At 39.4% G+C, this 16,556-nt stretch overlaps 1 protein-coding gene across 1 annotated transcript in view; it reads right to left on the bottom strand.

Moving 5' to 3' along the window:
• HDAC9 (histone deacetylase 9) overlaps positions 1–16,556 on the bottom strand; it is a 362,822-nt gene that overhangs the window by 7,623 nt on the left and 338,643 nt on the right. Inside the window, exon 23 of the mRNA XM_075062391.1 lies at positions 9,992–10,125. Coding sequence (XP_074918492.1) covers positions 9,992–10,125 — 134 coding nt within the window. The remainder of the gene's footprint in view (positions 1–9,991; positions 10,126–16,556) is intronic.

The following is a 16,556-nucleotide window of genomic DNA, read 5'->3' as shown; positions in this document are numbered from 1 at the left end:
GTAATATAAATGTTGGAAATCATCTTGACTGCCAGAAAAAGGCTGCTACAAATATCAGCCTGTACTAATGCCATAAAACCACTGAGGATGCCAGATTGTAATGGTGGATTGCTGCTAATTTAAATGATGCATTAAGACATGCCAATCCAGCTTTAGGATTGGAGCTAGTTGAATAATAAAAATCAACGTAACTGATATATTTGCAGTTAACAAGTCAATTTTGCTTAACTAGTCTTCATAGGTCATAGCATTCGGTTATTTGCAAGCACTTGGATAAAAGCTGAATATTTGTGAAAATGTTCACAAATCACTAATTTCACAAATTTTAGCACAAGTGATTATTCATCTGAAAATTCATACTGGAAGTCTGGTATTTGTTAATAACCATTATTCATTTTTGTCATTCGTTATTCTCTATTTAAAACGTTTCAGGCATCCAACCAGGAAGCAGAAAAAGTACTATGGGCCCAATGCTGAGGTCCAGCTGGGCTGAGCTCAGCACAGATCCACAGGCAGGAGAACAAAGGAGACTTAAAGCCACATTTTTACACTCTTCCAATCCTTATGGCTACTGGGACCCAATTTAGCTCCTGGAGTAAATTAGAACAGATTCAAGGCTACTCGAACCTGCACCTCTGGGAGCCATTGCAAAAGCTGTGGAATAGCCATAGTGCAAGATGCTCCAGCTATGCTTTGTTCCACCCTCAACATATCCTTCCTGTTCCCCTGCAAACTCCTTCTACTTGATAGGAGTTGGTGATATAGATATAGCTATTGTAGCTCTATGCCAACCAGTGTTTCTCCTAATCAAGGAAATTAAAGGGAATCTCGTCAGGCAACTTTAATAAATTGATTGGAGTGGGGTCGGATGATATGTCCTTGTGTGATTTAGGAGGCCAATCACACACCTTAATTAACCAGTAATGAACCATTAAAGTGAAGAGTTCACAAATAACTCATAAGCTAACTCATCTAAAATGTCTGATCAATACTTATCAATAACAAATACATGCACAGACATCAGGTTAGGCATGAATCAATCACAAACAGAAAAAAGGGCCAAATTTGCAATCATTATTATTCACGACAAACATTTTGGTCAGCTCTTGTAACAGACCTGTAGCCGACATGGATTTTCAGTGTTTGTTATCTAAACTTCTTCTCCTCCCCACCCAAAAAAAATCCCTCTCTGTAACTATTCCAGCTTGGTTTCAACTGCAGAAATGTTCTCTGTCTCCATATTCTTTGCAGTAGCCAGGCAGAATGCTGGATCCTGTTCCATATCAATAAAACCACATCAGACTCCAGACGTAAGTTCATTACATTATACACCCTGTTCAACCCTGATGCACTATTGTTACAAAAACACTGTAAAAATAAAGCCAGTGGATTATTACAGCTATTTCTATACTCCTTTGAAACAGGGCCTTCTGCATCAGGGAAAATAATTTCTGTTGGCAGTGATCCACTTTTTGGATATAGCTACATAGACATAGGGGTGTCCCTGGAAAATATCAGGACACAGACCCAACAGTGAACAAAAGAAATCACTCTACACCTGACAGTCATAGCACCATCACCTTCACTCCTACACTTCTTGGCATTCAAATCATGCAGTTTATTAGATCTGGAGCCGAAGAGAACAGAAGTTGTAAAGAGCACTGGAAATACATTTGCAGAACGGACTCTTTCTGAGAGGAATGACTCAGGTCAGTGCAGGACCAACAAAGCCAGTTAAGGGAGAGCTTGTATCACTTACAGAAGACAAAATTTTCAAAGGATTTGCACCAATAAATTGGGCTTTTTTGTGCCCAAGGGAATGTAATGGAATTTGTGTCCAATTAGCATTTTCAAAGGAAAAAAGCAACTATGCGCCACATACACTGGGTAGTCAAAAGTTGCTCCAAATGAATTGTGCTTCTATCAACAAGTGGCATAAAAATACACTGCCTATCAGATTTTCACATGCTTGGAAGGTGGCATAAGTGATGGTAAGGGTGTAAGCAGTTTGCCAAAATTTGAGACAATTGCCATCTGCAGTGGATGAGCAGCCTACACTTGGCACCTGACTACACTGCCTCCTTAGCCCTGCCATGTTTTAAGGAGCAGAAGCTAGCCTTATTCATGGGTGTTGGTGAATTTGTTTAGAGAAAAAGATGACACCCAGGAACATTTTAGGCAATCTCAGGTTTAAAGCAAGGGTTCTGGAGAAGGAGACGTGATGGTAATAGATATGGGATCCACAGAGTCCATGGATGCCTGAGACTCAACCATACACTTCAAAGTGGGTGTACAGGTCATGGGGGCTTTATAGATTTACAGAAGATGAGATTTCTCTTGTACAGGTTTGACTTGATAACTATTCTACAGCTGTGCGAAGAGGAGCCAAAAGGGTATGTGGAGAATCACACACATAGAAGCCATGACTGAGGTGGTCAAAGTCACCATTGTTCTGGATAAGTCATAATAGCAGACTGTTTGCTGCCTCCAACTCCATTCAACAGTGTCTGTAAGCAACTCCCAGGAGTTTTAGTAATTATATTGGCTTCCCTAGGGGCAGACATGACCAACAGTAGGTTCATGAGAGAGATCTTTAATACTGCACAGCTCCTATTCCATCTTGTGCAGATTTTGACCTCTGACAATATTCCAGGGATCATAATTTTGCACTTTTGATAATTTAGCCCCTAAATATAGGGGAGGTATGTTAGGTGATAAGAGAACTGAGTACAATATCTGCAGTGAGAATAAACACATTTTAAGTTCATCTCCTTTCAAATATGGAAAGCTTTTACCCACACAGTTTTTTAAAAAAAAGTCTGACTCTTAATCTCCACTGTTTCCTCCTCTAAAACTGCTCAAAGCTTCCATTTGAGGTCCTATTCCTTACAGTACTCTTTATTTGGATACCTTTCATTGCTTGAACCAGCTTTTGAAATGTTAGACAATCCCTATAATGAGCCAGGCTGTGTAGTAAGCATGTCAACATAAAGCTCTGCCATGACGATAGCTGTAGATATACCCAAGTTGTATCAGAATTGGAACAATGCTTTTCTATGCAGTCTTTCGATGTAGGAGAGATTTCATTTAGGAGTCATATATCCTTCTTATTTTGAATGTTAGGAATTTTCTGAATATTTCTATATTTTAGGTTTATATAGAAGTATTTCTGGGTGGAAATTTTTCAGTGTTCCATAACTGATATGTACAACATGAATAAATCCATTTTCATTAGGGAGTATATTTTTAAAGGTCTTAAGGGTGGCTAGCAACATAATGCCCAAGGACAGTCAGTGGGAGTTAGGCACATGACTCCAATTTGTGCATTGGAAAATCTCCCACTAGTAATATTTCACTTTTGAACCAGTTCATCTTCAGTCTTCTTGGCCAAGCCACCTGCTGGCTAGCACTGGCCACTTCTGAGACTATAATGTCACCCTATTGGTGCATACTTTGCACTGTTGCAGACTCCTCCCACTGCTGACTTTCCATTTTGGAGCACCTTCTCCCGGGTTTATGCCAGTCAGAGTTGACATAAACCTCAGGTGAACCAATGATTGTAATTGTATTAATTATTTGGTAATAATGACAGATTCAGATTAACAATGAAGATATGGGCTGTGACCAGGCTTAACTTTCAATTTAAAATTGATCTCCGGCAATTTTCACTTATGTGCTTGCTATTTTGGAAATATTTCCATTTAGAGAGAGAAGCATTTACCTATTCTGGCAAATCACACACACCAACTCCTTTCTTTTTTAACGCAGTGTCTGCGTTCTTAGCAGCGCTCTTTGCATAACTGGCAAGCTTCCCCAGATTCACACCAAATTCCACAAAAATGGGGAAATGCCAACTTTTCATCATCTGAATTAAAGCTGCAGAGCACTAGTTTTCCATTTAAATTGCCATACACACCCAACCCCAAGATCCACTAATTGCAAGAAAGCAGCACATATTTCATACTTTACAACAAAAGTGTCCAGTACAGATTTTTAAATGCCCTTGGTAGGCAACCAATCACAATGTTTTATCAGATTACCCTCCAGAAGAGTAATTCAAGCAGGAAGAATATTTACTAGAAGGTGTTAAATTTAGCCATTTAAAAATGTTTTCCTACTTTGGGCCAAATCCAGCCTTGGCCAGCACAGTAAGAAAGAGCAGACACACTTCCTGGTGTGTCCTCTGCTACAAGGATCCTGCTGGGTGGAATGCACCATGGACTACACTTTGCTGCTTCCTCTGAGCAGGAGGACATCTGGTAGTAGTTAGCACTTGCTACAGGCTCTGGGACACTTGCTACAGCATATGAGACTGGCTACTAGATGCCTCCCTAAGCCATAGACCATTTCTTCTTGGGGACAAGGTGCATAGGGTACAAGTTAGCACTTGCTCCAGACCATGGGGCTAATAGATAACTCACAGAGCATTTCTTTTGTGGGACAGGGTTCATATTGGTTTGGCTGTGTACTCTGGGGAGATCCTGCATGGCTGCTTACAAAGGGGATTGGGAAGGTTGTTGTGGAGAGAAGAATTAAGCCTATGACTTCAAACCAAAGTAGTCTGGGGAACGAAGGCTTAGCAGATATGTCACTGCACTGATATATTATTAGCCATCACCCACGAGGGCATGGTGGTGCAAGGACCAGAGAGGCTATTCTAGCCCAATGACTGGAGTAGAAGCCATGGTGTGGGACCACTTTTACTTCCCAGCCTGGGCATGAGATTCTCACCATTACCACCCTCACAGAGATGCCCAACACCCAGTCCAAATACATATATAGTAAAGTAATACAATTAATCTGTGATGGAAAAATATGGATTAATTCAGGGGTGCCCAACCTACAGCCCATGGACCATACATGGCACACCAGAGCATTTCATAAGGCCCATGGCCTGCTTCAGCACAGCACACTAACAGTAGATTCATCAGCATTCTGTCATCATGTTAACATCATTTTAGTTTACACAAGTGTGTATACAGACACTGCTGTACATAGAAACAACCTATCTAAACATATATAAAACAAGATGAACTTAAAATATAAATGGATATAGGTGACTTTAAATCTTATTAAAATATGTAGAATGTGTTTGGCCCACACAAGGTTTGCGCTTGGGTTTACGTGGTCCTCCTTTGTAATAAGGTTAGGCACCACTGGGCTAGTAACGGAAGCCAACAAGAAAAAAGCACACTTCATAGAAAATGAGGGAGCTGAATTTTCAACGCAAGGCTGCATCAGCATCTCAACAGCTTCTTGGTTTAAAAGTAATTTCTCTTTTCTAATTAGCTAAAACCATCATTTCCTTTGTTTTGACAGGTGCCCATGTAATGGATGTGATCTAAAACCACTAACAGAAGACGTCTAGGAACTTTTTACAGCAACTTAACCTCATCTTTCTTTACCTGCATGAAGGATTTCATTGTTTTGATTTTGGATTTCAGGGGAATCCAATTGCTTAATCACTTCTCGCCTCTTCGGAACATTTCCTTCCTAGGAGGCAACCCACGGTGCTTCTAATTAGCTTTGCATTTAGTTCAGTAAATTGTCCTTAAAAGAAATTCAGGTTCTTCTTTTTGTGCACAAAAGTATGAATGATAAAAACTGAAATCTAGATACATTTATATCTTTGTTTATGTCTACATTGTTGAATTTTTGCTTCATTTATTGTCTTTACAAATAAACAACTGCTATGCTAAGTGTTTCTGATAAAAAAAGAGCCAATGGCTTTTATTTTGTAGAGTTCCATATACGTTTCTGTAGAATTTCCAAAATGAATGTTCACAACACTTCTGTGGAGAAGTTCAAAAGTATTCATCACACATTGATTGGCCTGATAACTTGTTTAAATGTTGAGCTCTTCCAAGAAAAAGAGACCTTCTGAAATGGATTTTTTGGTTAGTCTTCAAAGTCAACATTTGTATGAAGGACTTTTCTTTACTATGATCAAATTATTTAACAAAGGTTAATTCAATAGCATATTCTTTTCATAGTGACTCAACTCATAATTATTAAGGGGAAAGTAAAAGCTATCTTCCTAAATAGATCACTTTCATGAAGGCCACATGTAATTAAAAGCAAGTTTGGGTTTAGTTTTGGAGTTTGGTTTATTTGGGGGGCGGATTGGAGGTTGATTTTGTCTTTTTGGGGTGTCAACATGTTTTTCGTGCAGAGATTCAGAGACAAATTAGTTAAAGCAAGCATTTCTAGCTTGTAAGTCTGTTGTTTCATGTCTCACTGGCTCCCCAAGAAAGTTGGAAGTTACTGCTAGTTTTACGGTTACTCTTTTTGTTATAAGTTATTCTGCTGATAATAAGACATACGAAGCAGTGTGTTGCTCTACTGACAGGTCCTGGCCAAAAACAACATAGGCAAAGAAAAAAGAATTTTAAAAAACCCTGCAAAATGTTTATGAATTCTAATCCTCAGCACATGAATAAATACAACTGACAAACTGCAGAGTACCTTACAAAGGCCTTTCCTGACCTTTCTAATTTGAGTTCAATTGCATGTGCAGTGTTTAGAAGCCAAAGTGGGTCTTGCCAATGTTTTTAAACTACAGTTGCAGTACGTATCATTATTTGTAAAAGTGAAGTGCCAGATAATAAGTTATAATTACCCTATTAATCACCTGCAAATAATTGCATTCAAGGAAGAATGCATCTTCAAATTACAATAATTGGTGACTTAAAGAAACCAATTTTTTCTATCCTTGACTGGAGGAGACTTTATAGTTGGCTGTGCAAATCTACAATTATTCTGTTGAAATGAGGCAGTGTACACCATATATATGTTACGGTCCATATCCTCATCTAGTATTGATTGGCATAACTCCATGGAAGTCGATAGAGCTGTCCTAATTTACACAAGGTGAGTATCTGGCCCTATATCTACATGCCCTTCCTTATCAGCCTACCCATCTCAGCAATACCTTTAGTCACAGATTTTCTGTGAGCAGTTTCTTATGGTGGTGATGATGACATAGTTTCTGAATCTTCCATCTCCAAAATTAGCAGGAGCAATATCTGCTCTCTCCTTGCAGTAACATTGTTCAGTTTTGGTTTGGAGATGTGTGTCTGCTGGTTTCCTGCATGTCCCTAGTTAGATTTAATACTTGGACAATAAACATGCTTGTATTATAAATTATAATGTAAGTGTACATGAGAAGGATATTTATTGTGTGAGAGGTTTCAAGATCTTAATGTTCATGTCTTTCCTCTAGTGAATTATAACACACATGCACTCGCACTTGTCTTTATCTTCCATTATTAAAAGTCCTCCCTTCCATTTATTATGCTATATTTTGCAAACAGATAAACCCATTAAATCACCCAGCCTACTTTATTGGCCTCAGATTACTGGTCCCCCTTAAGAGCCAATAGAGTTAGGTCAATATTTCAGTACACTCACGCATAACTCACAGTAAAATACATTTCATGTCTGTTTCCAACTGTAGGTATATTTCTGAGAATGCAGAGGGTCAGCAGCTTTAGAAGCAGTAGCAGGTGTGAGCCAACTTTAAAACAAAACGAGGCCTTTCTCACAAAGAAACATCACCAAATGATCATCGTTGGCTGTGAAGAGCCAGGCCCCTGGCATACTGGTGGGACTAGGGCGACCAGACAGCAAGTATGAAAAATCAGGACAGGGGTGTGGGATAATAGGAGCCTATATAAGAAAAAGACCCAAAAAACAGGACTGTGCCTATAAATTCGGGACATCTGGTCACCCTGGGTGGGGGCATAGTTTCATTAGCATTATTTATCTCCCCATGAGGCTGCAAACCTCAGAGAGATATTCCCTTAAACGTGTCCAAGCTAACCAGAGCCAAGCAGAAATCACGCTGACACATCTCCAGTCTAAAGATGGGCAAGGTTGCACTGTGAGAATATTGCTGTTGTGGCAGATTTTGAAGGAGAAGGATTCAGAGGATGTGCCACCATCACCATCACCACCACAGGAAACTGCTGGGTCAGATATGAAGTTCATGAATGATAGTGTGGGTGAGGATGGGCAGGAGGACAGGCTGATCAGGAGGGTCAACAAATTTTTACGACTAATATTTTCAAGCAGAGATGCCTGAATTCAGGCTTCTAAATTCATATTTCAGCACCCAAATAAGAGGCCTGACATTGAAAAGTGTTGCTCCTCCTCAAAAGATGACACTGAATGTTCAGCACTTTTGAAAACTTTTCTTTATAGGCCATATCATAGGTCATCCAGCATGAAACTCAAACAAGGCTGAATATTCTGCTATGGAATGCTTGTTCCCAGAGAGTGCAAGGGGATGGGGAGAAGAGAGACCTTTCCAGCAACCCCAACCATCTTCACACAAGGTATCATTTTTCTTTGCTCATCCCTCCACAGTAGCACTCCCCTAATGTATTAATTCCTACACTGTCCCTGGTGCCTGCAAGGGAACAGACTAAGGAACTGTTGGGGGTTGCTCCGGGGAGTTTCTTTGCATTAATTTCCTGTATTCAAGAAGTTCTATAGCTCCTTTTCCTGGAAGAGGTGCCTTGTACCTTCTGAATCAAGCTACTTGTTCTCAAGACAGGCCACTATGGTGCAGAGCCCATGTCTGCAGACTATTGGGGTATACTATGTTGCCATGTAAACTAAGTTCAAGACTTGCAGTACAGTAAATTTTCCTTAACCTGCAAAAGAAAAAAATAATGGGCTTGTGTCCTTCATTGCTTTTTTGTGATACATAAAGAAAGCCTGAAAGGTTTTGGCTCAAAGTAGGGGGGAAAGGCATGGATAAGTGGGCTTCCTGCTTGTGTTTAGCACCACAAATTAATGTCTTGTCTACTTTGGAGGTTTCTATGGATACTGGAGAATTGGTGAAATTGAGACTTCACCAGAGCCAGATTTGAAAACTGAGCAGCTGAAAGGGGGAAAGGATTTTTAGATAAATTGTTTAAAACTGTTTGTTTTTTAACATGTATTCAACTCCAATGCTTGAAGAACATTTGAGAGAAAAGATCTCTGTTAAAGGTTCATTACCAGTACCCTTTTGATTCAGGCCTGAGAACTCCCAATACACATCTCTGAGATGCTCAATAGGTTCTCCAGCAAAATTAGGGAAGGTTTCATGTGACATTTTTGTTATCTATAAAGTAGAACATAAGCAGAAAAAAACCCTTTCAGGCATTCTTTATGTATCATTAAAAAAAAGGCATAAAGGTCTTTTAAAAGTCCTTCATAGGTGATCATATAGGTTATAAGCAATTTCCACTATAACAAACAGCACTTCACACCAATCTAATAGGCCTGAAATGATGCCCTGAAAAGGAATTAGGAGACTAGTAAGCAAGTAAGTACACTAAAAAATACTGATTACTGGGGCTGTCAGTTTCCAGTAAAAATAATGACTTGCAACCCTGTTCCCCATAACAAGATTTCACAGACCACGGCATAAGAACGTGACAAGGTCACAATTTAAGGTAAAGGTACGTTGCCTTTATGTATTTGATTTTTGTTTGTGCCTTTAGCAGGTTTACCCTTTATCATTATCACCACAGAGTGAGCACATGCAGAGAGCAGAGATTTGCCAGTGGATGGTGGAAAGAGAAGTATCAAAATACTGCATGAAAACGTGCTTTTGCTATTTTCAGTCCAAGAAATTACCAGCAATCTTGAGAGAAGAGCCTGTTTTCCCACAATAGCTCACTCAAAACATGATCAATGATGAGCATCAGTGACCCCCACTGGTGTCAAGGCAGGTTCTCAGCAGGTTCTCAGCACAGCGTATTGAGTCCTTCTCAGAATTAAGAATAGTTTTGCAAACCCTAGAGATTCATATAAACATCTAATGGTGGGGTGCTAATCAAAACCAAAATAACTTCCCACTCTTTTGTGTTTTGCTCATTACTAAGACATGTGCAAAAGGCACTTATTTCTACACACTGGGAAAATTAAAAGAAAACAAAAAGACAGAACTTTTTGAAAGCACGGATTGTCCTCTGAAACCCTTGGACTTGTCTTTTACCTCATTTCCTAGAAGGGCATTTACACAGGCTTCAGATGCATCACAGATGGCAGTAAGGTCATGTCCTCCCTCCAATGCCAGCACCACACGACCAGCTGCTAGCTTCAGCAACTGCTTCATTAGGTGACCAAAACCTAACATGCAAAGACAGTAGTGCAAATTATTAAAGCAGAACAGATATTAATGACATATTTTACATCGGTTGTATCAGAAAGTAGGAAACATGAGGATATTGCACAAAAACATAAGATCAGAACCATGATCCATCTATTTCAGTAACCTGGCTCCAACACTGGTCAGCCCTAAATACTACAGAAGAAAGTGTAACCATGTACCTCTGTATTCACACCCTACTGGAATGATATTTGTACAAAATATGCCTTGTGAGGTATCATATGAAAGCTAATAACACACTGGTTATTAATATCATTGTAAAATGATACACATTCACATAGGTATAGGTGAAGCTATGAATTCCTACTGTGTGAAGTTACTAGAACATGTTTACAACCAGACAGGCTAGCCTAGGAAAAGGTGATAAACAAGTCTGTCCTAGAAAAGGCATTGCGGATTTACCACAGTTTATACATTAGCAGTAAACAAAACCATCAAACTAAACCAGAGGCGTTTAATCTGTTCCTGAACTCAAGAGGTACAGATTTAATATGATTCCTGTACCCCGGAGAAACACGGGAGACTAAATCCCCAGGAGGCCTTCCTTACTTTTAAATACACATACCATTGGGGATATAAGGAACAAAGAGAGAATCCACCTTTGTCCTTCAACAAAGAAGGCAAACAACAACAACCCAACAACAAGTGATTTTAGCTCTGTGATGGATCCTGGCCAGGCTGGCTAGTAAAAGCTGAAAAGGAGCCTGTGGATAAGAGATACTATCTTGATCAAAGACTGTATCTTGCTAAATTAAGTTTTAGACTCTTAGATGCATTTTTTCGTTTTGTAAAGGGACCAGCAAAATGGGCCCTGATCTTAATGCACTACCACGGTGTTAAAAATAAATCATACTATACGTTACATTTTGGTGTTTGTTAAAGTCAGTGCACTAACAACACTCTCGGGAATCAGGCTTAGTGTAGGCTGGAACTGTTCAAGGTTTACCAGACAGTTCTGCTAGTGTTCCTCAAGTATTGATCCACAACACTCTGTATCCCTGTATCACAACCAGAGGCTGCCAATGGAGCTCCATTGGACCCAGCTTTCTGAGGGTATTCAACTCAGGTAACACCACTACTTAAATTTCATCTGAGATTAAAGTTAGGTGAAATTCTTTCATTTTTGTTTCATCAAATTTCATAAAAAGATGGATAATTTGGGAAGGAAAATTTTGAAAATAGTTGTGTAATTTCCAAGGGCAGTTTTTGCTTTTGCTTGACCTCCCTTCCAATGGTTAATGGCAGGTAAGCCCTTGAGACTTTTTAAGTTAAATTCACAACACTCTTGTAGCCCGGGTCTCACACTTCTATCCACTCTGTTCTAGTTGCTCTTCTGACAGTGGTCCCTACCAGCTCCAGAGCACTGCATGTTCCCTAGGTTTAATAAACAGATTGGCAAGACACCCAGGAGGTTTATAGCTCCAGAAAGACATTTTTACTGAGCTCCAGTGAGAATGGAATGTAGAAATTTGGCATTTCAATAAATGAAAAAAGTATTCTGGAGAAATGTTCTGAGGAACAGACTGAAGCTTTGACCCTGCAAGCATTTACACAGATGCTTAAGAAGTAAGCACATGAGTAACCCCATTTACTTCAATGGGACATATAGTTAAGCATGGCTATAACTGTTTGCAGGATTGGGTCCCTAATTATTCCACATTTTGCCTAATTGTTCACAAAATTCTATTTGCCACTTGTGCCAGGGCTGATCCCAGAACCCTTAAAGTTAAATGTTAATTCTTTAAACCAACTTACAACCTAGTGTAGCTCTCTAAGAACTGCAGTTTTGACTCTACTGAAGCCACTACACTGTGGTTCAAATTACACATGGTTTGAAAAACACGCAAAAATTTAAATCTCTCATTTAAGGTCAACCTTCACTTGTAGTGGGGGGGTGGAAAAAAGCTTTGCAAAAGACCAAATTTAGTAGGATAATAAAAGTGAAGAAAGGAGTGGAATGAGGATAACCTTTGATCATTAGCCAGTGTCCACCTTCTTTTTCCTAGAGGATTTATTTCTGTTTGCATACTACACATGTGATCTTCAGACTCATATCAAGACAGTGCCAGCAGCAGTACCATGAGATGAACACATAGGAAATTCAAAAGGAAACAAAGAAGAATGAATAGTTCATGGGCTCTCCACATCCACATACTGTATAAATCTCTCTTCAGCTTTGTGAGAAGTGCAACTGGATTTTAAGATGCTATTATCCCTCACTTCACACAGCTTCTGTCAGGAAGAGAAAGTTCTACTGAATCCAATACCCTGCACAGTTTGAAAACAATATATGACCACAAGAGTCACTGCAGCCACAACATAATTTTATGGCAATAAATTCAGAGTCTCTCCAAACAGATTTTTCTTCTTTTTGAAAATTGTACACAGTACTTGTGATAGAGATCATTACCAGGTTATTTTACCTGCTTGCTTTCCTCAGACTACTAGCAAATATCAACATTACAATAGTCACTACTGACTTAGTAGGAGATGTCTACACAATCAGCCATACAAGACATACCACTCCCAGTACATTTCCAGGATGGAATTAATCGGACAATAAGAGCAAAAATCTGGTAACATGATAAAAGGTTTGTCATAAATAGATAGCTAAGGGTTAATGTTTCTTTTACCTGTAAAGGGTTAACAAAGGGAACCAAACACCTGACAAGAGGACCAATCAGGAAACCAGATTTTTTAAAAGCTTAAGGGAGGGAATTTGTGGGTCTTCTTTGTCTTGGGTCTGTGTCTTTTGTCTGTCTCTCAGCTATGAGAAGGTTCTTTCTATCTTCTAATCTTCTGTTTCCAAACCAGATGAAACCATTATAGAGGGGGCTTTTCTTCAGCACAATTACCCAGAAAGTCAAGATGACCTGCTCCAGGGAGAGGAAATGACTTTAGCCAACAGTACCAATGCTTCTTATGACTGAATGAGTTATGGAAATTCTTAACAAAGAAACGTAGATCATGTGCCATTATAGCAAGCTTAGAAAGATATTAGCTTCCTAAAGGAAATTCACTGGAGTACAGAAGTAACAACATGGAAATAAGGAATCCCAGTCAAGTCATGATTTTAAGAGGGGCTGAAGTTTATGACAAATTAATAAGAGGAGTGGAGGAGGAAGAGGAAACAAGCACTGTGAAAAGAAGCAGCCATCTTTCCTGGTATAATGAGACTGAGCATGTCTCTGAATTCCCAAGTGACCAGGTGCTTGGGACAAGGAAGAGGTCATACTACCATTTTTAATCCTAAACCTTCAGACTCACCCAAATCCTTAAAAACCAGTAGCAGATTCAAATCTTGGGCTTTCTGCTAACATTGCTGACAATGGTGCCAGTTGCGATGGTGGCTTCAAAAAACAGTTTCAGTTCAACCTTGCCATACTGTAAAAGGGTCTACTTTTGCTGTGGTGTACAAGATTTATAGTATGGTAGAATTTTATGTGAACAGAACAGGTTCCGATAGAGGTTTAAAATGGAAAGTCACATTAAAAATACTAAGAGCTTGATTTGCAGTTTAGCCTTAAATGGACATCCCTTTTTGAGCATGCCATTTGGTGGACAGAAATAACTGCAAGGACAAATCAGGCCATTTAGACATCTACATACATGAACTGGTGGGTACAGTCCATTACTTAGATGCGTAAAAGGCTTAATTATGCCCATAATTATTTGCGCCCATGAGTAAGGGTATAAAAAGAGGATGTCATTTGGAAAACATCCAGCTCAATGGATGTTGAAAATTAATTGATTCAAGTGGCTAAATAATAAGGAAAAGTTTAAACACAGACTGTTATTTCCCAAATGCTACTGTGAATGTGCTGCATCGGTACATTTCTTAATATTTACACAGCAGTAGCCAGATTTTTTTAAATAGTCTAATTTTTTTTGTGCCAGGAAACTGTGAGCATGGTTTTGTGCCAACAATTATTTTCAGGCACACTTTATATATTGAAGTACCTGTTTCCCTCTCAAGTCCAGTACTTAGATATCCAAGGTGTGGTTTGCAAAAGTGCTCAGAAAATATAAAAATGTTGAGTAGGGGAATTAATAATAATGGTGTAAACAGCAAATTGTAAATTTGACACTGAAATACATGGTTAGCAACGCAAATCAAGTATATGCACTTGATGGGTATTCTTAACTAAAGACCCACGCCTGCAGTGACTTATGCACATGTTTAACTTTACACACTACAAGTGACCCCATTGACTTGAACTAAATGTCCATATTACCCTCCCATTCCCCCTCTCCCTTCCTGTCCCCCAATTTTCTGATTAAATATAGTACTGGTTGGAATTTTAACAAAATTCCAAATAAAAAAAATAACAAATTATTTTCCCTTTTCCCCCCACGCTTTATATTTTAAAGTGGGCCCTGTTAAGGGGTGCTGGATTCTACTGCACCAGACAGGATACAATCCTAGGCTGGGGTGAACAGCCTGCCATACTGCTCCCTGATGAAGGTCAAAAGCAGAGTATGGAAAGCTACCCCCTGGTGCAGAGTCTTCCACGAGTGACCTAGCTACCTGGTGGTCACCCTCAAAGCACTCTGACATAATGAGCTAGTGAGTAGGGAACAAAAAGACAAATCATTTCCTAATGTAAACCAAATTAGCTCACCCATCCATAGGATAAATCAAATACTTGTATGATATTGTATTCCTAGATGCCTTAAAGTAAAGTCTCCCCTATAGTCACTCTGAGAAAGAAATATTTAAGAATATATTGTATCATAAATCGTAACCATGGAGGAGACCATAAGGAACACTTGTTAATGCACAGTGTCTAGTGCTCCTCTCTCCAGTCACATGGGAGAGTCACATGTGGAGGGGCTGCTCCAGGCCAGTATTGTGCTACTTATGTTTTCCATAAACTGTAATATGCATAGTCTCTATTCTCTCATCAATTCACATGCAAAACTCATATTCAATAGGCTCATAGCTCCCAAGGCCAGAAGGGACCATTGTGATCATCTAGTTCAAGGATCAGCAACCTTTGGCATGCGGCCTATCAGGGAAATCCGCTGGTGGGTTGGGACAGTTTATCTGCAGCGCCCGCAGGTTCAGCTGATTGCAGCTCTCACTGGCCGCGGTTCATGGTTCCAGGCCAATGAGGGCTGCAGGAAGCGGCATGGGCCGAGGAATGCGCTGGCCGCCACTTCCCGCAGCCCTCATTGGCCTGGAACCATGAACCGCAGCTAGTGATCAGCCAAACCTGCAGATGCTGCAGGTAAACAAACTGTCTTGGCCCATCAGTGGATTTCCCTGATGGGCCGCGTGCCAAAGGTTGCCAATCCCTGATCTAATTTGAACATCTATATAACACAGGCCATAAAACTTCCCAAAATAATTCTCAGAGCATGTCTTTTAGAATAACATGCAAAATTGGCAGTGATGATGAATCCACCCCAATCCTTCGTAAATTGTTCCAATGGTCAACTATTCTCAGTGTTAATAATTTACAGTCTGAATTTGTCTTGCATCAATTCCCAATCATTGGATCGTGTTATACCTTTCTCTGCTGGATTGAAAAACCCATTATTAAGTATTTGTTCCCTGTGTAGGTACTTATAGACTGTAACCAAGTCGCCCCTTAACTTCATCTTTGTTAAAATAAATTGATTGAGCTCCTGGAGTCTCTTACAATAAGGCTTGTTTTCTAATTCTTTAATCATTCACGTGGCTCTTTTCTGAATTTTTTCCAATTTATCAACATCCTTCTTGAATTGTGGACACCAGAACTGGACTCAGTATTCCAGCTGTGGTTGCACCAGGGCCAAATACAGAGGTAAAATAATCTCTTTATTCCTACTCAAGATTCCTCTGTTTATGCATCCAATGATTGCATTAGTCCTTTTGGCCACAGCATTGCACTGAGAGCTCACATTCAGCTGATTATCTATCACAGCCTCCAAATCTTTTTCAGAGTCACTGCTTCCCAGGATAGAATCCCCCATTAGAAACAAATCTGCTTGATGATTTCCTATTTACAATTAGATTTTGACACCTATCAGGTAGCCAGTTTTTAGCCTTTTTAATGTGTGCCCTGTTAATTTTGCATCATTCTAGCTTGTTAATATAAATGTCATGCAGTATCAAGTCAAATGCTTTACAGAAGTCTAAACGCATTACCACAGCGCAATTACTTTTATCAAACAAACTTGTAATGTCATAAAAAAATCAAATTAGTTTGACAGGATCTACTCTTCATAAACTTGCGTTGACTGGCACAATTATATTACCCTCTTCTAATTCTTTATTAATCAAGTTCCATATCAGCTGCTTCATTACTTTGCCCAGAATCAATGTCTGAATGACAGGCCTATAATCACCCAGGTTCCTATTTATCCTTTTAAGATATTGGCACAACATTAGCTTCCATCCATTTTG

This window comes from Chelonoidis abingdonii, chromosome 2 (genome assembly GCF_003597395.2).
Source record: "Chelonoidis abingdonii isolate Lonesome George chromosome 2, CheloAbing_2.0, whole genome shotgun sequence".
In the NCBI taxonomy this organism is placed as follows: Eukaryota; Metazoa; Chordata; order Testudines; family Testudinidae; genus Chelonoidis; species Chelonoidis abingdonii.
Note: the sequence above shows the minus strand (reverse complement) of the source record. Positions and strands in the feature narration are given on the sequence as shown.